The sequence below is a fragment of the Lethenteron reissneri genome, unplaced genomic scaffold, assembly GCF_015708825.2.
Source record: "Lethenteron reissneri isolate LAM-NWPU_2019-01 unplaced genomic scaffold, ASM1570882v1 scaffold_1513, whole genome shotgun sequence".
Taxonomy (NCBI): domain Eukaryota; kingdom Metazoa; phylum Chordata; class Hyperoartia; order Petromyzontiformes; family Petromyzontidae; genus Lethenteron; species Lethenteron reissneri.
This window is the reverse complement of record NW_026891238.1, coordinates 5,184-28,887: the sequence shown is the minus strand read 5'-3', so window position 1 is coordinate 28,887 and position 23,704 is coordinate 5,184. Positions and strand designations below refer to the sequence as shown.

Genomic DNA, 23,704 nt, shown 5'->3' with positions numbered 1-23,704 from the left:
CCACTCACCCATCCATCACCCATCCACTCACCAGACACTCACCCATCCACTCACCCAGACACTCACCCAGACACAGACACTCACCCAGACACTCACCCATCCACTCACCCATCCACTCACCCATCCACTCACCCATCCACTCACCCAGCCACTCACCCATCCACTCACCATCCACTCACCCAGCCACTCACCTATCCACTCACCCATCCACCACCCAGACACTCACCCAGACACTCACCCATCCACTCACCCAGACACTCACCCAGACACTCACCCAGACACTCACCCGACACTCACCCACGACACTCACCATCATCACCCAGACACTCACCCAGACACTCACCCAGACACTCACATCCACTCACCCAGACACTCACCCAGACACTCACCATCCACTCACCCAGACACTCACCATCCACTCACCCGACACCACAGCCCACTCCACCACCACTCACCAGACACTCACCCAGACACTCACCCAGACACTCACCCACTCACCCAGACACTCACCCAGACATCACCCAGACACTCACCCATCCACTCACCCAGCCACTCACCCATCCACTCACCATCCACTCACCCATCCACTCACCCAACACTCACCCAGACACTCACCCAGCACTCACCAGACACTCACCCAAGACACTCACCATCCACTCACCCAGACACTCACCCAGACACTCACCAGACACTCACCAGACATCACATCCACTCACCCAGACATCACCATCCACTCACCCAGACACTCACCATCCACTCACCCAGACACTCACCCAGACACTCACCATCCACCACCCAGACACTCACCCAGACACTCACCCACTCACCCAGACACTCACCCAGACACTCACCCAGACACTCACCCAGACACTCACCCATCCACTCACCCAGCCACTCACCATCCACTCACCCAGACATCACTATCCACTCACCCAGACACTCACCAGACACTCACCACACTCACCCAGACACTCACCCAGACACTCACCCACACACTCACCCAGTCACTCACCCAGACACTCACCCAGACACTCACCCACTCACCCAGACACACACCCAGACACTCACCCAGACACTCACCCAGACACTCACCATCCACTCACCCAGACACTCACCCAGACACTCACCATCCACTCACCCAGACACTCACCATCCACTCACCCAGACACTCACCCAGACACTCACCCAGACACTCACCCAGACACTCACCATCCACTCACCCAGACACTCACCCAGACACTCCCCAGACACTCACCCATCCCTCACCCACTCACCCACACTCACCCAGACACTCACCCAGACACTCACCCAGACACTCACCATCCACTCACCCAGACACTCACCCAGACACTCACCAGCACTCACCCAGACACTCACCATCCACTCACCCAGACACTCACCCAGACACTCACCCAGACACTCACCCAGACACTCACCCACACACTCACCCAGACACTCACCCAGACACTCACCCAGACACTCACCATCCACTCACCCAGCCACTCACCCATCCACTCACCCAGACACTCACCATCCACTCACCAGACACTCACCCAGACACTCACCATCCACTCACCACAACACACCCCCAGACACTCACCCAGACACCCTCACCATCCACTCACCCAGACACTCACCAGACACTCACCCAGACACTCACCCCACTCACCCAGACACTCACCCAGACACTCACCCAGACACTCACCCAGACACTCACCATCCACTCACCAGACACTCACCATCCACTCACCCAGACACTCACCATCCACTCACCAGACACTCACCAGACACTCACCCAGACACTCACCCAGACACTCCACCATCCACTCACCAGACACTCACCCAGACCTCACCATCCACTCACCCAGACACTCACCCAGACACTCACCCAGACACTCACCCAGACACCCAGACACTCACCCAGACACTCACCCAGTCACTCACCCCACTCACCCAGACACTCACCCAGACACTCACCCCAGACACTCACCCAGACACTCACCCATACACTCACCCACTCACCCAGACCACTCACCCAGACACTCATCCCTCACCCAGACACTCACCCACTCACCCAGACACTCACCCAGACACTCACCCCAGACACTCACCCAGACACTCACCCAGACACTCACCATCCACTCACCAGACACTCACCCAGACACTCACCACCCTCACCCAGACACTCACCATCCACTCACCCAGACACTCACCCAGACACTCACCCAGACACTCACCCAGACACTCACCATCCACTCACCCAGACACCCGACACTCACCATCCACTCACCCAGACACTCACCATCCACTCACTCCCACCAGACACGCACCCACCACCTCACCACCAGACACTCACCACAGACACTCACCATCCACTCACCAGACACTCACCCAGACACTCACCCAGACACTCACCCAGACACTCACCCAGACACTCACCAGACAATCACCATCCACTCACCAGACACTCACCATCACTCACCCAGACACTCACCCAAACACCCACCACCAGAAGCTGGAGATCAGCACTCACCACAAGCGCCAGACAGAGCTCGCCGCGCTCACCACCTCCATCGATGAGCCACTCGCCTCCCCACTCACCCAGACACTCACCCATCCACCACCCAGACACTCACCATCCACTCACCCAGACACTCACCCAGACACTCACCATCCACTCACCCAGACACTCACCCAGACACTCACCCAGACACTCACCATCCACTCACCCAGACACTCACCAGACACTCACCCAGACACTCACCCATCCACTCACCCAGACACTCACCCAGACACTCACCATCCACTCACCCAGACACTCACCATCCACTCACCCAGACACTCACCCAGACACTCATCATCCACTCACCCAGACACTCCCAGACACTCACCATCCACTCACCCAGACACTCACCAGACACTCACCACCAGAAGCTGGAGATCAGCAGTCACCACAAGCTCCAGACAGAGCTCACCGCGCTCACCACCTCCATCGGTGAGCCACTCGCCTCCCCACTCACCCATCCACTCACCCAGACACTCACCCAGACACTCACCCAGCCACTCACCCATCCACTCACCCAGACACTCACCCATCCACTCACCCAGACACTCACCCAGACACTCACCCAGACACTCACCCAGACACTCACCCAGACACTCACCCATCCACTCACCCAGACACTCACCAGACACTCACCCACTCACCCAGACACACACCCAGACACTCACCCAGACACTCACCCAGACACTCACCATCCACTCACCCAGACACTCACCCAGACACTCACCATCCACTCACCCAGACACTCACCATCCACTCACCCAGACACTCACCCAGACACTCACCCAGACACTCACCATCCACTCACCCAGACACTCACCCAGACACTCACCCAGACACTCACCCATCCACTCCCACTCACCCAGACACTCACCCAGACACTCACCCAGACACTCACCCAGACACTCACCCAGACACTCACCCAGACACTCACCCAGACACTCACCATCCACTCACCCAGACACTCACCCAGACACTCACCCAGACACTCACCCATCCACTCACCCAGACACTCACCCAGACACTCACCCAGACACTCACCCAGACACTCACCCAGACACTCACCCACTCACCCAGACACTCACCCAGACACTCACCCAGACACTCACCATCCACTCACCAGACACTCACCATCCACTCACCCAGACACTCACCATCCACTCACCCAGACACTCACCCAGACACTCACCCAGACACCACCATCCACTCACCCAGACACTCACGCAGACACTCACCATCCACTCACCCAGACACTCACCCAGACACTCACCCAGACACTCACCCAGACACTCACCCAGACACACACACACTCACCCAGACACTCACCCAGACACTCACCAGACACTCACCATCCACTCACCCAGACACTCACCCAGACATTCACCATCCACTCACCCAGACACTCACCATCCACTCACCCAGACACTCACCCAGACACTCACCCAGACACTCACCCACTCACCCAGACACTCACCCAGACACTCACCCAGACACTCACCCAGACACTCACCCATCCACTCACCCATCCACTCACCCATCCACTCACCCATCCACTCACCCAGACACTCACCCATCCACTCACCCATCCACTCACCCAGACACTCACCCAGACACTCACCCAGACACTCACCCAGACACTCACCCAGACACTCACCATCCACTCACCATCCACTCACCATCCACTCACCCAGACACTCACCCAGACACTCACCCAGACACTCACCCAGACACTCACCCATCCACTCACCCAGACACTCACCCAGACACTCACCCATCCACTCACCCATCCACTCACCCAGCCACTCACCCATCCACTCACCCATCCACTCACCCAGACACTCACCCAGACACTCACCATCCACTCCCCCCGACACTCACCCAGGACACTCACCATCCACTCACCCAGACACTCACCATCCACTCACCCAGACACTCACCCAGACACTCACCCAGACACACCATCCACTCACCCAGACACTCACGCAGACACTCACCATCCACTCACCCAGACACTCACCCAGACACTTACCCAGACACTCACCCAGACACTCACCAGACACTCACCATCCACTCACCCAGACACTCACCCAGACACTCACCATCCACTCACCCAGACACTCACCATCCACTCACCCAGACACTCACCCAGACATTCACCATCCACTCACCCAGACACTCACCATCCACTCACCAGACACTCACCCACTCACCCAGACACTCACCCACTCACCCAGACATCACCCAGACACTCACCAGACACTCACCCAGACACTCACCATCCACTCACCCAGACACTCACCCAGACACTCACCCAGACACTCACCCAGACACTCACCCAGACACTCACCCAGACACTCACCATCCACTCACCCAGACACTCACCATCCACTCACCCAGACACTCACCAGACACTCACCACCAGAAGCTGGAGATCAGCACTCACCACAAGCGCCAGACAGAGCTCGCCGCGCTCACCACCTCCATCGATGAGCCACTCGCCTCCCCACTCACCCAGACACTCACCAGACACTCACATCCACTCACCCAGACACTCACCCAGACACTCACCATCCATCCCAGACCACACTCACCCAGACACTCACCCAGACACTCACCCACTCACCCAGACACTCACCCAGACACTCACCCAGACACTCACCCAGACACTCACCCATCCATCACCCATCCACTCACCCAGACACTCACCCATCCACTCACCCATCCACTCACCCAGACACTCACCCAGACACTCACCCAGACACTCACCCAGACACTCACCCAGACACTCACCATCCACTCACCATCCACTCACCATCCACTCACCCAGACACTCACCCAGACACTCACCCAGACTCACCCAGACACTCACCCATCCACTCACCCAGACACTCACCAGACACTCACCCATCCACTCACCCATCCACTCACCCAGCCACTCACCATCCACTCACCCATCCACTCACCCAGACACTCCCCCAGACACTCCCCATCCACTCACCCAGACACTCACCCAGACACTCACCATCCACTCACCCAGACACTCACCATCCACTCACCCAGACACTCACCCAGACACTCACCCAGACACTCACCATCCACACCAGACACTCACGCAGACACTCACCATCCACTCACCCAGACACTCACCCAGACACTTACCCAGACACTCACCCAGACACTCACCCAGACACTCACCATCCACTCACCCAGACACTCACCCAGACACTCACCATCCACTCACCCAGACACTCACCATCCACTCACCCAGACACTCACCCAGACATTCACCATCCACTCACCCAGACACTCACCATCCACTCACCCAGACACTCACCCACTCACCCAGACACTCACCCACCACCCGACACTCACCCAGACACTCACCCAGACACACCCAGACACTCACCATCCACTCACCCAGACACTCACCCAGACACTCACCCAGACACTCACCCAGACACTCACCAGACACTCACCCAGACACTCACCATCCACTCACCCAGACACTCACCATCCACTCACCCAGACACTCACCAGACACCACCACCAGAAGCTGGAGATCAGCACTCACCACAAGCGCCAGACAGAGCTCGCCGCGCTCACCACCTCCATCGATGAGCCACTCGCCCCCACCCACCCAGACACTCACCCAGACACTCACCATCCACTCACCCAGACACTCACCCAGACACTCACCATCCACTCACCCAGACACTCACCCAGACACTCACCCAGACACTCACCACCCACTCACCCAGACACTCACCCACACACTCACCCAGACACTCACCCAGACACTCACCCAGACACTCACCCAGACACTCACCATCCACTCACCCAGACACTCACCATCCACTCACCCAGACACTCACCCAGACACTCATCATCCACTCACCCAGACACTCACCCAGACACTACCATCCACTCACCCAGACACTCACCCAGACCCACACCAGAAGCTGGAGATCAGCAGTCACCACAAGCTCCAGACAGAGCTCACCGCGCTCACCACCTCCATCGGTGAGCCACTCGCCTCCCACTCACCCAGCCACTCACCCAGACACTACCCAGACACTCACCCAGACACTCACCCATCCACTCACCCAGACACTCACCAGACACTCACCCAGACACTCACCCATCCACTCACCCAGACACTCACCCAGACACTCACCAGACCACTCACCCAGACACTCACCCACTCACCCAGACACTCACCCAGACACTCACGCAGACACTCACCCAGACACTCACATCCACTCACCCAGACACTCACCCAGGACACTCACCCAGACACTCACTCACCCAGACACTCACCATCCACTCACCATCCACTCACCAGACACTCACCCAGACACCACATCCACTCACCCAACACTCACCATCCACTCACCCAGACACTCACCAGACAATCAATCCACTCACATCCAGACACTCACCCAGACACTCACCCAGACACTCACCCAGACACTCACCCAGACACTCACCACTCACCCAGACACTCACCCAGACACTCACCCAGACACTCACCCTGACACTCACCCAGACACTCACATCCATCACCCAGACACTCACCATCCACTCACCCAGACACTCACCATCCACTCACAGACACTCACCCAGACACTCACCAGACACTCACCATCCACTCACCCAGACACTCACGCAGACACTCACCATCCACGCACCAGACACTCACCAGACACTCACCAGACACTCACCCAGACACTCACCCAGACATCCCATCCACTCACCCAGACATCACCCAGACACTCACCAGACACTCACCATCCACTCACCCAGACACTCACCAGACACTCACCATCCACCACCCAGACACTCACCATCCACTCACCCAGACACTCACCCAGACACTCACCCAGACACTCACCATCCACTCACCCAGACACTCACCCAGACACTCACCCAGACACTCACCCAGCCACTCACCCAGACACTCACCCAGACACTCACCCACTCACCCAGACACTCACCCAGACTCTCACCCAGACACTCACCCAGACACTCACCCACTCACCCAGACACTCACCCAGACACTCACCCAGACACTCCCCAGACACTCACCATCCACTCACCCAGACACTCACCCAGACACTCACCATCCACTCACCAGACACTCACCATCCACTCACCCAGACACTCACCCAGACACTCACCCAGACACTCACCCAGACATTCACCATCCACTCACCCAGACACCCAGACATCACCATCCACTCACCAGACATCACCATCCACTCACCCAGACACTCACCCAGACACTCACCATCCACTCACCCAGACACTCACCCAGACACTCACCCAGACACTCACCCATCCACTCACCCAGACACTCACCCAGACACTCACCATCCACTCACCCAAACACTCACCATCCACTCACCCAGACACTCACCCAGACACTCACCACCAGAAGCTGGAGATCAGCACTCACCACAAGCGCCAGACAGAGCTCGCCGCGCTCACCACCTCCATCGATGAGCCACTCGCCTCCCCACTCACCCAGACACTCACCCATCCACTCACCCAGACACTCACCATCCACTCACCCAGACACTCACCCAGACACTCACCATCCACTCACCCAGACACTCACCCAGACACTCACCCAGACACTCACCATCCACTCACCCAGACACTCACCCAGACACTCACCCAGACACTCACCCATCCACTCACCCAGACACTCACCCAGACACTCACCATCCACTCACCCAGACACTCACCATCCACTCACCCAGACACTCACCCAGACACTCATCATCCACTCACCCAGACACTCACCCAGACACTCACCATCCACTCACCCAGACACTCACCCAGACACTCACCACCAGAAGCTGGAGATCAGCAGTCACCACAAGCTCCAGACAGAGCTCATCGCGCTCACCACCTCCATCGGTGAGCCACTCACCCATCCACTCACCCAGACACTCACCATCCACTCACCCAGACACTCACCCAGACACTCACCATCCACTCACCCAGACACTCACCCAGACACTCACCCAGACACTCACCACCAGAAGCTGGAGCTCAGCAGTCACCACAAGCTCCAGACGGAGCTCACCGCGCTCACCACCTCCATCGGTGAGCCACTCGCCTCCCCACTCACCCAGACACTCACCCAGACACTCACCCAGACACTCACCCAGACACTCACCCAGACACTCACCCAGACACTCACCCAGACACTCACCCAGACACTCACCCAGACACTCACCCATCCACTCACCCATCCACTCACCCATCCACTCACCCAGACACTCACCCAGACACTCACCCAGACACTCACCCAGACACTCACCCAGACACTCACCCAGACACTCACCACCAGAAGCTGGAGCTCAGCAGTCACCACAAGCTCCAGACGGAGCTCACCGCGCTCACCACCTCCATCGGTGAGCCACTCGCCTCCCCACTCAACACTTTCATCGGTGAGCTGCTTCCTCCCCCTCTCCCCAAATCTGTGTCTCTCGCTATACATCTCACTCTCTCTCTCCACGTGTCTCTTTCTCCCTCTCTTTGTCCGCTTTTTCCCCCGTCTCCCTTTCCGTGTAGAGGAGGTGAGGAGAGAACAATGTGTGTCTCTCTCTCTCTCCCTGTATCCCTGTATCCTCCCTCCTTCCCTCCCTATATCTCCCCGGGTCTCCGCTCCGACTCTCCATGTCTCTCCGTGTGTGTCTCTCTCTGCCCATCTCTGTTGCTCTCCGTGTGTCACTCTCTCTCTCACCCTCTCTCGTTTTCCCTCTCTCTCCTGTTTCTCTTTAGCAGTGTCTTTTTCACCTTTACCCACTCTGTGCGTCTCTCCCCCTCTTTTTTCCTTTCCCCACCCCCTCTCTCCCTTCTCTCTCCCTCTCTGTAGAGGAGCTGAGTGCGGCGCCTGCTCTCTGCGAGGAGCGGAGAGCGGCCGCGTTGCAGCGCCTCCACTCCCTGGAGGAGCGACTCCAGAACGCCGAATGGGACCGGCGCCACGAGCAGGAGGGGGCCTCTAGCGCCCTCGAGTTGGCACGGGGGACAGCCCAGAAGCTAGCGGGGATCGCCAGGGAGGCACAGCAGGTGAGGTGGTGGTGAGGGGGTGGGTGGCAGGTTGAGGGAGTGGTTGGGTGGGTAAATTAGGTGATGGGTAGGTGAGTTGGGTGAATTAATGAGTGGGAGGGTGGGTAGGTCAATTGATGGATGGGTGAATTAATGCACGAGTGTGAGAGTAAGCGAGCAGATGGTGCATGAGCTTTATGAGGGTGATTGGGTGAATTAAGTGGGTCATTGAGTGAGTGAACTCGAACCCCCCCCCCCCTTGCCAGTGTCTGTCCACTGTCAGGCTGGAGGTGGAGGAGCTCGAGAAGGAGGCGCTGGTGGGGCAGCAGGAGCTGCAGAGGCTGGAGGCGGCCACGCTCTCGCTGGAGGAGACCGTCCGGGAGCTCAGCGCCTCTGCTGAGAGCTTGCAGGTATCTACCTGCTCACTCGCCTACCCACCCACTCACCTTCCCACATACTCACCTACCCAATCACTTTTTTTTTTTACCTGGAAAGGCCCACTGAGATTTTTTCAGACGTGACCTGGCCAAAGAATTATACCCCAATGCAGTGGCTTATTATGTGGAAATTTATAGTAGCCAAATACTCAATGCATATTTCTAAATGTGGAAGGAAGAACCAGAGGACCCGGAGAAAAATCCACGCGACCACTGGGAGAGAGACATGCGAATTCCATCAAACCCACAACCTCCTGTATACTGGGCGAGGTAGTTAACATCTTGCCACCCGAGTCGCCCTAATCCACCCCCGTGTCTCTTCTTCTGCCTGTGTGCCACAGGCGCGTGTCTCCGAGTGCCAGCGCCACGTGACGGAGCTCCAGGAGATGCTGCGTACCCGCCAGGAGGCGCTGGGGGAGGCGGCGCGGGCGCTGGAACAGCTGCGGGCGCAGCGCGGCGCTGCCGCTCTCACCCTGACAGAGCGCGGGCACGCAGTGGGGCGACACCAGCGGGACGCCCTGGACAACGCAGCCAAGGTACCCGCCACTCACTCACTCAACCACTCATTCACTCAACCATTCACTCACTCAACCACTTCATCCCCCACTCACTCGCTCAACCACTCACTCAACTGCTCACTTAACCACTTACTCGCTCGTTCGCTGAACTGCTCTTTCAACTGCTTGTTTGCTCAACCGCTCCCTTGCTCAACCGTTCGCTCAACCGCTTGCTCAACCGCTCACTCAATCACTCACGCTCAACCACTCGCGCTCAACCACTCACCCACTCACGCTCAATCACTCACTCACCCACTCGACCATTCACTCAGCCGCTCCTGAATCCCCACTAACCCCCTCTCTCTCCTCCCGCTCTCTCTTAGGTGGATCGTCTGCTCAAAGAGAATGCGTGGATCTCCACAGAGCGCGCTCTATTTGGCCGCCCCAACACGGCGTACGACTTCGCCGCCAGCGACCCAAGCGATGCTGCCCGGAAGCTATCGCGCCTGGAGCAGACACGCCGGCGGATGGTGCACACCGTTAACGAGAGGGCCATGAACCTGCTGGCCCAGTCCGAGGAGAAGGTGAGGGAGAGACAGGGGCGGGGAGAGAGAGGCAGGGAGAGGGGGAGATGAGAGAGGGGGACGAGGAAGACACGGGAAGAGTGAGACAGATCCTGAGACTCTGATCCTGTGTGACCCAATGACCCCAGTACGTGGACCTGATGAGGAAGAAGCGGATCGTGGAGAACGACAAAACCAAGATCTTCAGCGCCATGCAGGAGCTGGATCTCAAGAAGAATGAGGCTCTTAACCTGGCCTGGAGACAGGTACCACACTCGCCACTCGCTCACCATGGAGGAGCTGGATCTCAATAATAACAAGGCTCTCTGGCCTGGAGACAGGTCCCATGCTGACCACTCATTCACCACCATACTCTCCAAGCACTCACTCACTATACTCACCACCCACTTACCACGGAGGAGCTGGATCTCAATAAGAACAAGGCCCTCCACCTGGCCGAGAGGCAAGTTCCACGTTCACCATTCACCACCATAATCACCATTCACTCGCCACCATACCAGTCTCTCTCCCCTCATCTCTCCTCTCCCCCCCCCCCCCCCCCCCGCATGCATCTCCCTCTGCCCGCGTGCGTCTCTTTCCAGGTGAATGGAGACTTCAGCTCCATATTCTCCACGCTGCTGCCTGGCTCCCAGGCGCGTCTCACTCCCGTGGAGTCCTCTTCCTCCACCTCCTCCACCTCCTCCACCTCCTCGCTGCTCCAAGGCTTGGAGTTTCGTGTGGCTCTGGGCTCCGTGTGGAAGGAAAATCTGAGCGAGCTGAGCGGAGGCCAGAGGTGAGGGAGGGGTCCCTGTCGGTTGTGTATATATGTGTGTATCTGTGTATTTTTCTCGGTGCTATCCAGGTCCCTGGTGGTGCTCTCTGATCCTGGCGATGCTGCTACCTCTCGGCATATCTCTCTCTATGTTTATCTTTGTATCTCTCTCTCTCTCTGCTGGATAGGTCACTGGTGGCCCTATCCCTGATCCTGGCCATGCTGCTCTTCAAGCCGGCTCCGATTTACATCCTGGACGAGGTGGACGCCGCCCTGGACCTCTCCCACACCCAGAACATCGGACACATGCTGCGCACTCACTTCCTCACCTCGCAGGTACAACAACAGCAGCAGCTGCCAATCGCCATTAAGTGGCGATGACATCACCATGGCGCTTGTGCCAGGCTTCGTGCACTTTAACGCCACGATTACTGTGGAATGCCTGCTGGCAGGAGATCACAGGACGGAGCCAGGTGCTATGGGTTGACTGAGATGACTGGCAGATGCACCACCTGCATGCCCCTTCCTGTGCCAACTTGCTGTGTTTTAGCCGCCCGGCGCTCCGCTTTTTGTTGTTGCTTTTCCCCTCATGGTGCTTGTAGCCACTACAGTGGCCAATGGGGGCTCTGGATGGATGCAATCGGCTGGTAACCCCTCCACCTTCAATTCATTTACCACTAAATTACGTGAGAAATATCTGTCTGAGCTTTTGCTGGAGGCCCCAGTGGTACAGGCATCTATGAAGACTCGCAGGTACTCGCACACACAACAACAACAGACGCCATTCGCCACTAAGCGGCGGTGACGTCGCCACAGCGCTTGTCAGGCCAGATGCACTCTGAAGCCTCGTGAAGTGTCAAAGGCTCGGCAATAGGTCACGGGACAGAGGCAGGTGCCATTGGTTGTGCACGGTTGCAATTTACTTTGCTCAGTCGGTGTTAGCCACTGAGGTTGTGACGGGGTTTCTCTTTTCATTCCTGTTGCCCTGGGCCCCCGGTACTGTTCCTGTTCTGATGTTATGAGCACTGATGCCTACTTCTTTGAGGGCGATATTGGCACATAAAATAAGATCGATTGATTGACTTGAGATGACTGGCAGATGTACCAGCTCTACCCCCTACTGTGCCAAAGTGCTGTAATTTAGCTGCCCAGCACTCGGCTCATTGTTGTGAGGGTTGCTCCTCTGCTCTCCTCTGTTGTTGGAGGGTGACTACCTCCAACTGCCCAGTAGCATTCTTCACAAGCATCCTCCACAGAGGCCGATCTTAACAGCACTTCAGCAAGTCTACCCAGCTGCACATCCTCCCGTACCTCATCACTCCATGTCTTTTTCAGCCCGTGTCGTGCCCGTTTAGCCCTCTCTATGCAGCCAAATAGAAGCAACTTTGCCATGCGGTGGCTGGGCATGCGGGCTCCATAACCCAGCCAATGCAGCCTTGACCACCGGAGCTCACTGATGGGAATGTGTCCAGATCTTTCAAGGATTTGAGAGCTGCTCACATAATCCAGCCTTGTTAAACACAGAATGGATTGTAGGCAGGCCGGTCTGAATGTTTCTAACTAGTGCAAATGTTCCATTAGAGGGGTCCACGTTTCGCACTCGCCCACACACCTACTCAGTCATTCACTCCTACACCCAGAACATCGGACACATGTTGTGCACTCGCTTCTTCACCTTGCAGATACGCTCACATGCACGCTTACCCGTATACCCACTCACCCGTACATTCGCCTGCATAATCCCTCACCCGCACTATGGCTGGACTTCTGTGCCAGGCTAGGTGTTGGTCATGGGACAGACCCCAGGTGCTATGGGTTTGACCCACTGCTATCTCTCCCCATCTCTCCCCCCCCCCTCCGTCTGTCCCCCCCCTCCATTTCTGTGTGTCTCCCCCATGTCTCTCTCCCCATCTTGCTCTCCCCATGCCCCCCCCCTCCATGTCTCTCTTTGTCCCCGTGCAGTTCGTGGTGGTCTCTCTCAAGGATGGGATGTTCAACAACGCCAACGTGCTCTTCAAGACGCGCTTCGTAGAGGGCGTTTCAACGGTGACGCAGGCATACCAACGCCACCACCACCTCTCAACCAGCAGCCGCCTCCTCGTCCTCTACGAAGGGAAGGGGAGAGGCAGAGGAGAAAAAGGCAAAGAGAGGGCGACTGGGTGATGAGTAGAGTAGAGGGGAGGAGAGGGCGGAGTGGGGAAGAGAGAGACTAGACTAATCTAGATTTGAAGTTTTCGTGACTGCAGGGATCCATACTCTTTGGTTCTTTCGGTAAAGTCACGTAGGTATAAAATAAAATGAATTAAATCACGACGTTTCGGGCGCAACACAAGCGTCCGTCATCAGGTGGGACAACCGCAGCAAGAGACAATTGTTGAAGTGGGCAAAAGTCTGCTTGAGCGTAGAGAGACTGTCCCATCTCTCGTGTATGTTAGAAATCCACGTGGCATATACAAATGGATCGTCATACGACGTCTCTCCTGTCTCATGGCGTTATTCGTGAGAAATCAGCAGGGTATCTGTAAATGAATTGCTTTCATGTCCTTCTCTTTGTGGCTATGGCTGTGTCTCTAATGATGTCGGCGTCTATAATTAATGCTAGAATAAGTGTGGTATCTGTAAATGGATCGATCACTTGACAACTACCGGTCTGCATCTCCAGTTCTGTTTCTCTCGTTATTAGCAATCCGTGTGGTATCTGTAAACGGATCTCTGTCTTTCTCTCATTAGGTCTCTTTTGTTATTAAAGTCAATGGGATATCCTAAAGTGAATTGCTTTAATCTGTCTATTTCTAATTAGTTATCGATAATCAGTTTTGCCACTTCACAATAGAATAAATGTGATATATGTAAATGATTACTAAAAATGTGTATTAGGTATCTTAAATGTCAATGTAAATGTATCACTCTACATCTTCACTCACGTCTCTGCTTGTACAGGAGACCCTTGAATATCACGGGGTTACATTCTTGGAAAATGACGCAAAAGCGAAAATAATGAAGCCTTAACCTACATAATGGTTAGGCACACGGCAACCAAAAAGACTCATCGCAATTGAAATAATGTCTGTACTGTATGACAAATAAACAAAAAACTTAATTTAAATAAACGTGTAAAAACCCGAGACTAAAAACATTCCTAAACAATACTAGGTAGAAGTACTGTACTTATCAATGCTCTAAGGCGGGTGGACCTTTGTTCCTACGACTGGGGAGCGAGTGTAACGGCATGAACCTGGTGACGCGCACACCTAACCCCCGTGACGATTATCTGAATCGGCCCTGTGCCTCCCCTAGGTCGACTCAGCCTTAAATGAGTACCTGGTGCGATGTGTAAATGTCACCAATGGGGAGACAAAGGCGGCCGGGCGTGGTGCTGGCAGTTCCGGCCTTCATAGGCGCTCACGAACAGCACTTGCCCCAACAGTGTTAATAGGCGACACGGGGAGTCTGCCAGATGCGAGCACAGCAAAGGTTGAGGTGCCACTGACTGCCTCATCCACCCGACATCACGCAACCAGACAATGACGCAGTACTTCCGTGTACAGCATACCCGTCAAAGGCCAAAACTAACCCCGGCGACAGCTACATTGGTATTTACAGGTTGCCTGCATTAGGTCTCCTGTATACTTGGTAGGGTATCTCTACACGGATCATTATACACCTGAATGTTCCATCTTCCCATGGGATTGTGTGTGGGAATGCCAACGGTGTCATGATTGGCATTTTTGGAGGAGGCTCGTGAAGGATGCTACCGTGATGCTCAAAACAACGACCGGAGTGCCAGGAGGCTAAAATACAGCAAGTTGGCACAGTAGGGGACACAGCTGGTGCCATCTGCCAATCAGTCAACCCATGGCACCTGGGTCTGTCCCATGACCTGTTGGTGAGCCTTCAACACTTCATGGCCTTAGTGTACCTGGCCTGGCACAGGTGCTGTCACTGCCACTTAGTAGTGAATGGCAACTATTGTTGGTTGAGTTGCGGTGAGGGATGTAGACGTGGTTGTGATGGATGCTGCTGTAGTTGTCTGCACACTGCAATAATAAACTGCTTTTGCAAAGTCTCCCCTTCGAGTCACTTGCTACATAACCTATTGGGGGGGAGGGGGGGGTGTTATGGGGTTGAGCTTACCAGGAGCTGCTCACTCGGGCAGGGAGTGTGGAACAAAACGGGGGCAAATGGGTTGGTGGGTGTGAGTGCATGGGTGCATTGGTTCAAGCAGCTGGTTGCTGATACTGAAGCTGGTGCAGAGTTTGCTTGTCTTTGCTAATTGGATTCACACTACCAGATAGCATTGCGCACAGCTGACAGATTGAGTCAAAATATAATTTTATTAATTTGTCAAACATGGGAAGGATACTGTCTGCTATCCATCCTGTACACAAGTTAGTGATAATTATTTTATTATGTTTTATTTTTATTATTTTATTTTTTTTCTTCTACGTGACTTTACTGAAAGAACCAAGAAGATGACTGCCAGTTCACTTTCATCTCTCCACTCTGCCCTTCTATGCCAGGCCTTTTGTCAGCCTACTGCTGGGTCGTGGAGGGTAGTTATTCGACCATACTTCAGTACATTGGTCAGTTCGGCTTGGTGGAGGCGGGTGTTGCATTGATGCTGGAGTATTGTAGAGTAAAATGATGAAAAATAAATGTATTAATAGTACTCTATGATGTGCTGTGAAGAAGGGCCATTCCTGACAAATTGCCGCCATTTTTTCCTGTTAAGGCCACGGTGCTATTGACCAATGTGTTGCGTTGTGCATGTGCACATCACTTCGAAATGCAGCATCACCAAATAATTAGTCAAATAATGAGTTGATCTTGCTGACACTGCAGCCTTGGAGCAGCGTAAAGTGCCGTTTTTATACATGGTGGCCACCCATCCAAGCCTGATCCAGTGCGGGTTGGTGAAGGCGTGGAGCATAGATGTGGAGAGCATAGAGTTTACAGCACAACAACAAATGTTATCTGCGACGTAATGCCGTGGCATCGACCCTGTAAAAAAATAAAACTGTGAACTCCAGGTGCATGGAGCACGCAGGACACGGGTGACGATGCTGAGCTCGCGAGCGTGAGCAAACAAGTTGTGGAGAAGGCGATTCACCGGGCGGTGCAGCAATACATGCAGGAGAAGGAGCAGCCATCGTGAGCCAAGGAGATCAGGTGGAGCAACCTGGATCGTGACCCGACAGGACAGAGGTCAAAGATGGCCCAATGACGCTGCAGCCGACCCCACGCGGACAACTGAAATATCCTCCTCTTAATCGCGGATGTCCTGTATCGTTCCCGTACCGATCAAGAACAGACAGCAACCTTTGAGGAGTTATTTTTTTTATTAACAGGGGTGTCACGAAGCTTTGAACTTTAGCGTTGACTCCTCTGATGTGGTGGTGATAGACTTTCAAGTACTGCATCTGTTAAATATTAACAGTGCATTCAGGATTATTTGATCCAGATTTCTCTTTTTAATACAAGATGTCAATATCAAGGGTGTTGGTCAGATGATTTTAAACAATCCAGCAGTTATTGTTTGTATTAAATAATGGTATTTTAACATTTACCGTTTTATTACTGTATTACAATGCTTACCCTGCTATGTATTACATAATCACTGTCATACTAATTTACTGTCCTATGCCAATCCACTGCTCGATGAAGATCTCCACAAACCATGTTGGTCACGGGGAATGTTTGACCATAATTGACCACAACAGTCAGTGTGGGTTCATGCAGCGGAGCCTAGAATCAAACCGATTCATGTATCCCTGACCACTAATGTTAGCTGTTGGCTGGGAATCGAACTCAGGTAGCCAGGCTCATAGCACAACGTGTTAACCACTTGCTCCACTTCACCCACTATTCTTGTTTGTGGAAATTAAACCTGGAAATATTTATTACACGTTCAATGAGAATCAATTACAGTGTGTGCAATTAGAAATATAGTAGCCTGTATACAAACACATTCCTGCGGAGGGAGCTGATAGGAACGTTGGGTTGCTCGGTCAATGGCCTGCAGGGTCAACGGCGGCGTGGTGTATTCCGCAAATATGCCCGACTGTGAGGGCGGGCACAACTGGCGTGAGTAGGTTAAACGTTGAGTTTTATAAGGGCACCACGGGGTGACCAGCCCCTCCCCACCCAGCCCCACCCCTCCACCCCCACCCAGCCCCACCCTCCCCACCCAGCCCCTCCCCACCCTCCCTCCCCACCCAGCCCCTACCTGCACGACGAACGGACGGACACAATAATCCCCTGTGGGCTGGTGGAACCAGTGGATTCCTACCAGTATGATACATTTCACATACAGTGGTAGATTATAAAGCAATGTCATTGATATTTATTTTACATTGCATCTGTTCAAATCGTTATTCAATGACCAATTTATTGCACCGTAAACAAAATTAGGCTGCCTCTAACATATATATTCTGCCGTCAATACCAACATAAAAATCTAATTAATACGTTTAATCACAGAGGTTGAAAATACATTGGCATCGTCTACACTTGGATAACAACATATATTTAGAAAAGTGCCAAGACCAGCGTGTGGGAATGTAAATAATTAAACAGTCAAGAGTCTGTTTCATTGCCAAAAAAAAATCACTTTTAGGGCCATCAGCCAAACGTCCCCTCTCGTCCAATGTTTTCCATCAGTACTTTTAAGTACGCATCTCATCAGCAGTGTGTCTTCTTATTCCAGTCCCATGGCCTTTTGGACTCTTTCCCTCCACTGATATCTCCTTGCAGCAGCCTTTCCGCTGCTTTCCGCAGGTCGCTGCACCTTTCAACTGTACTTGATCCCGTTCGATGTTTTATGTGTAACGTGTAGTCAAATCGTGGACTTCCTCTTCGCCTGAGCACCTGCAAGTCTTCCGCCAATCGCCATCCCCTTGACAGCCGTTCACCAATTCTTCCTCTTCAATAGCAGGGGTGCGGCCGGTTAAAAACGAATTCTGCTGGGTTTACGTACTGTTATAGCCATCGTTGGGAGTTCGTTCCCCCCAAAGTAAAATAAAGAGAAGTATAATTGAAATTAATTGAATTTATTAACAGCTGAGTATGGTGTCAAAATTAACTGGGGCATGTGTGGTTAACAATTGCACTTAACGAATTTGAGCTGGCCACTTGACTGAGTCGAGCGACCGGGTATTTTGACCTCTGTGAGACTGCTAACAAGTAATGTGTATGCAATCTGTCAAACCGTAAGAACTATTCACACACCATTACACAATTTCCTAAGGCGATTAAACCAATCAAATTGATCGAAAGCATTTAATTTTTTACGTCAAAGTATTATGCTAAGAAATTGCTAATTTTACACACATGCTTAACCGAAGCTATAAATTATAGTAAAATACAAAACATGCTTTACCGCTTATATGCTCGTGTACTGTTTTGTAGTAATTTGCATACAAATTCATTAGTTAACTCTTCACTCCCCTAACGATTTTATGAATTTTCATGATGCAGGGTCCCAGTTTAAATCAACAATAAATGTTTCTAATTTTACTATCTCACATGTAATGTTCTCTATTTCTCACCACATCTGTACAATTTTGTTATCCTAAATGTAATCCATTAACCTACATATACTACTCATAAAACATTTACGTAAATTGTGATACAATCAGCTCATATGATCGATGACAGTTTTACATCACACGATGTTTATGCTGACAATGGTGACGGCTCAGGAAGACCGTCACTCAGCAGTGGATTGATCATGGCTGATGATGATAATTTCTTAAAATAATCGATTCTCACATTATCCAATGCATGTATTGTGAGCATAAAAAAATCAACTGTTTAAATGAAGCATCATTACATGCCTAATATGAATTCTACAAAAACATTATAAATGTGTATGAAAGTTGCATCACGCAGTGGATTTTTAAGGCAATTAACATGTAAGGCCATTTCTCAATGCACTGCTGGATGACGGCCTCCCCATGCTGTGAGGAGCGTGGAGGATTATTCGGTCATACCATGCTGATCAGTTCGAGTTGGTGAATGTGGGGACCAGACACATTGGAGCATTATACAGTAACAACAATGGATTGTGTTGCATTGGCCCTTTCTGAGAAGGTAACCCTGCAGCCCATACCACCCGTTTTATGCACGATGGACATCCATTCAAACACTAGCCAGGGTCCGCCCTGCTTAGCTTCCAAGATCTGATGAAACTTGGTGCATTCCAGGGGATTGCATCTTAGAAAATGCAGCGTAAAGATGAACTACTCTTTGGAAACATGAGCTAGGATTTTTGAAATGTGCGAAATAGCATTCACTAATGTGCCGATGAAAGAGCGATGAGATCGTTAGACCTGATTTTCTGTGTGAAGTACTGCTCGTAAATAGAGCTGCAAATAAACGAAATTGTGTTTTGTCTGCGTGTTGTGTAATTGTATAAATTCAACTAATATCCAATTGAAGATAATGTGATTTATAACTGCGACCTATTACATGTGTAGTGGTTCAACGCGGGAATATTCGATAACGGCTGCATGTCCGCACGGCAGCCAAGAAGAGGTGGTTGGTGAGCGTCATCATGGGAAAGTCGAGAGCAGCCAGGGTCAGGATGACCGTTGGGGTAATTCGTTGGGGTAATTAAGGGGGGAGGTGAAATTCAAAAGACCAGTATCTGCCAATCATAGAGGGATCTTCTGGAGAATGTTCTGGAAGGGGCAAAACGAGCCCGAGGGGCGATATGATGAAGACAGAAGACAAGAGAAGCTGAAGCCGGACCCGCCAAGCTAGTTAGAGTATTCTCTGGCGAGAGTGGTCCTGTGTGGACCTGGGTATGCTAGGATAGGGTCGCTAGGGGCAAGCGCAGTCCGTACGTCGGCACGCTTGACCCCCGGACCGTGGTATCAACCAGCGGAGACAGCGAGACACGGGCCCCGTACAGACCAGGAGTAGGACGCTAAAGGCGTGAGCGCCGTCCGTACGTCGGCACGCTTAATGCCGTGGCTGCCGTGGTGTCGACCCACTGAGACAGTGAGACACGGCTGCTCAGAGGGGTGAGAAAAGGAGAGTAGAGAATAGGATAGGGACGGGGCGAGTAAGGGAGCGAACGAGCGACGGACGGCGGATGCTCGGCATAACTAAAACGAGTGTTATAAAACAGACTGTAATAAAGTGGCCCGGGAAGAAGACAAGAAGTCGTCCGTCTTTATTTACAACACTACGCATGTGTCGTGGCGTAACGCGTGGGGTTAGCAAAGAGAGGCTGCAACTGAGGTCGCGCAGAGGTAAGCGGGGAGAAGCAGTGATTGAGCGGGTGCATTTGGGGACGAACAGGTGCAAGCGTCGAGACATGGCTTAGGCGCCGGAGAGGCGGCAGCAATAAGGGGGAGAAGCATTAATTAAGCGGGTGCATTTGGGGACGAACAGGTGCAAGCGCTGGAACACGTGGTCGACGCCGGAGAGGCGAGAGATGGAGTTCGCAACAAGGGTGTGTGTGTTAGTGTAAGTGAGGAGCATGCACACTGGATGCAAGGTAAATAAAGTGACACGGGAGACAAGCTTGGAGTGTCCGTGTGAGTACTTCACTACACATGTATACAGCCCTTATGTTAGGCCACTTTCGGTCATAAGACATCAATGTGAGGGCCGCCACACATTTGAAACCATTGGGTGTGACAGCATTATGGGGTATTTCCACATTTGTGTATTGTCAGGGGCCGCACGTCAGGGGCCCCACTAAAGGCCACAGGGGCCGCCAGTGGCCCGCAGGCCTTGCAATGAAGAACACTGCAATATGTCAATCCACTGATGTGGGTAATTTGGTCATACTTCATCCCACTAGCCATTGCAGGTCATGAAGGCAGGGAGCATATAAGTACAATTATTATTTTTGCTGCCCACCGCATAGCCCCATAGCCTAAAACGACATCTGTGCATGGTGGTCACCCATTCAAGCACTATCCAGACTCAACTTTGCATATCTTCCGATATCTTATGAGATCAAGAACATTCTGGCTGATATGGTCATATGCCATAGACTATAATCAGTATACATATTACTCTACATATGACATTCTAATGGGAATGTATAAAATCTTCCTACCTATAAAAATATCCGAGGCCATGGTCCTCAAGATATAACTTTGTTGGGCAGGGCACATCGCCAGGATGGAGAACCACCGCTTACCTAAGATTGTGCTGTATGGGGAACTGTCCTCTGGCCATCGCGACATAGGGGCACCACGAAAGCGATACAAAGACTCCCTGAAGAAGTGCTTCACTGCTTGCTGCATCGATCACCGTCAGTGAGCAACACAAGCAGCTGATCGCAACTCCTGGCGGCACACAGTCCACCAGGCCACCTCCTTCTTCGAAGATACCCGCAGGGCCCGTATGGAGGACTAAAGGAGAAGGAGGAAGAACCATGATCCCTCAGCACCCATCCCAGATCAGACCTATACTTGCAGCCGTTGTGGCAGGACCTGCCTGTCCCGCATAGGCCTCGTCAGCCACCAGCGTGCCTGCAGAAGACATGGATGTCCTTCCTAGATCTTCGTTCGCGAAGCCAAGCCATGATGATGATGGTGATAAAAATATCAATAATTGCTGTTATTGCCACATTCACATTTGATCATAACGACTTTCACGTGATTATTGATTTTCTTGGCAGGAGGCATCACTGATTTCCAAATGAACCTTGAAGAATATAGGGTACAGTGTTTACATTTAGAACCCCTGCATTTTGCTAAGGGATTTATACGCGTTTATAGATTTACACAGACGTGACAATGAACAAGGTCACTTTTGAAATATGCTTGCTTGTTGAAACGTATATTTATAAGCAAAAAAAAAAAACCATCACAGAGATGCATTGCAATAGACATTTACAGCCAAGTTTTACGACACAATTTTGTTAACACGTTTAAAAAAATCATTACTCTGCCCAGGTTTATAACCATAATTGATGACAAATGGACGTAGCTTGGAAAGTTATTGTGGTAATATATTCATGATCTTGACTGAACGCATTGGACTGTGACCCAATTTAATTGCAGAGACGACCAGAGCTTTGGCAATTCTAAAAAAAATATTTTGAGCGTTGCTGACATTAATGAGTGAAATAATGTAAGCAATTCAATGTTGTGTATCCCCCACAGGAATTGCTGCTGCCACAGAAGTCAGAGGTCATGCAAATATATTTTTCAACAGGATACCATGAATACAAACGTGCATATAGTGTTCCGTCAAAAATTGACACATTTGAACATTCTTATCATGTGCATGGAGAGCACATTTTGTCAATCCACGGCTAGATAAAGACCTCCCCCGTTGCCATACAAGGTCATGGAGGTTATATGACCATACTTCACCACGCTGGTCAGTGTCGGTTGGTGAAGGTGTGCAAGCATACACATTGTCGTACTGCGGCAACTTACAACATCTGTTACTGGTAGGAACCTGGTTACACCAGCCCACAGGGGATTATTGTGTCCGTCCGTCGTGCAAGGAGGGGCTGGGTGGGGAGGGATGGGCTGGGTGGGGAGGGGAGGGTGGGGAAGGCTGGGTGGGGAGGGTGGGGAGGGGCTAGGTGGGGAGGGTGGGGAGGGGCTGGGTGGGAAGGGTGGGGCTGGGTGGGGGGTGGGAGGGGTGGGGCTGGGTGGGGAGGGGCTGGTCACCCCGTGGTGCCCTTATAAAACTCAACGTTTAACCTACTCACGCCGGCTTGTGCCCGCTCTCACAGTCGGGCATATTTGCGGAATACACCACGCCGCCGTTGACCCTGGCCATTGACCAAGCAAACCAACGTTCCTACCAGCTCCCTCCGCAGGAATATGTTTTAT

The 23,704-nt window shown here is 52.7% G+C and overlaps 1 protein-coding gene across 1 annotated transcript in view; it reads left to right on the top strand.

Annotated features, from left to right (window-relative positions):
- Positions 1-18,754, top strand: part of LOC133362523 (structural maintenance of chromosomes protein 2-like) — a 29,034-nt gene extending 10,280 nt beyond the window's left edge. The window contains exons 2-12 of the mRNA XM_061581470.1: positions 9,146-9,150; positions 9,450-9,643; positions 9,889-10,032; positions 10,401-10,595; positions 10,940-11,140; positions 11,269-11,385; positions 11,722-11,912; positions 12,080-12,227; positions 13,854-14,031; positions 16,922-17,042; positions 18,727-18,754. Coding sequence (XP_061437454.1) covers positions 9,146-9,150; positions 9,450-9,643; positions 9,889-10,032; positions 10,401-10,595; positions 10,940-11,140; positions 11,269-11,385; positions 11,722-11,912; positions 12,080-12,227; positions 13,854-14,031; positions 16,922-17,042; positions 18,727-18,754 — 1,522 coding nt within the window. The remainder of the gene's footprint in view (positions 1-9,145; positions 9,151-9,449; positions 9,644-9,888; positions 10,033-10,400; positions 10,596-10,939; positions 11,141-11,268; positions 11,386-11,721; positions 11,913-12,079; positions 12,228-13,853; positions 14,032-16,921; positions 17,043-18,726) is intronic.
- Positions 18,755-23,704: the final 4,950 nt, after the last annotated feature.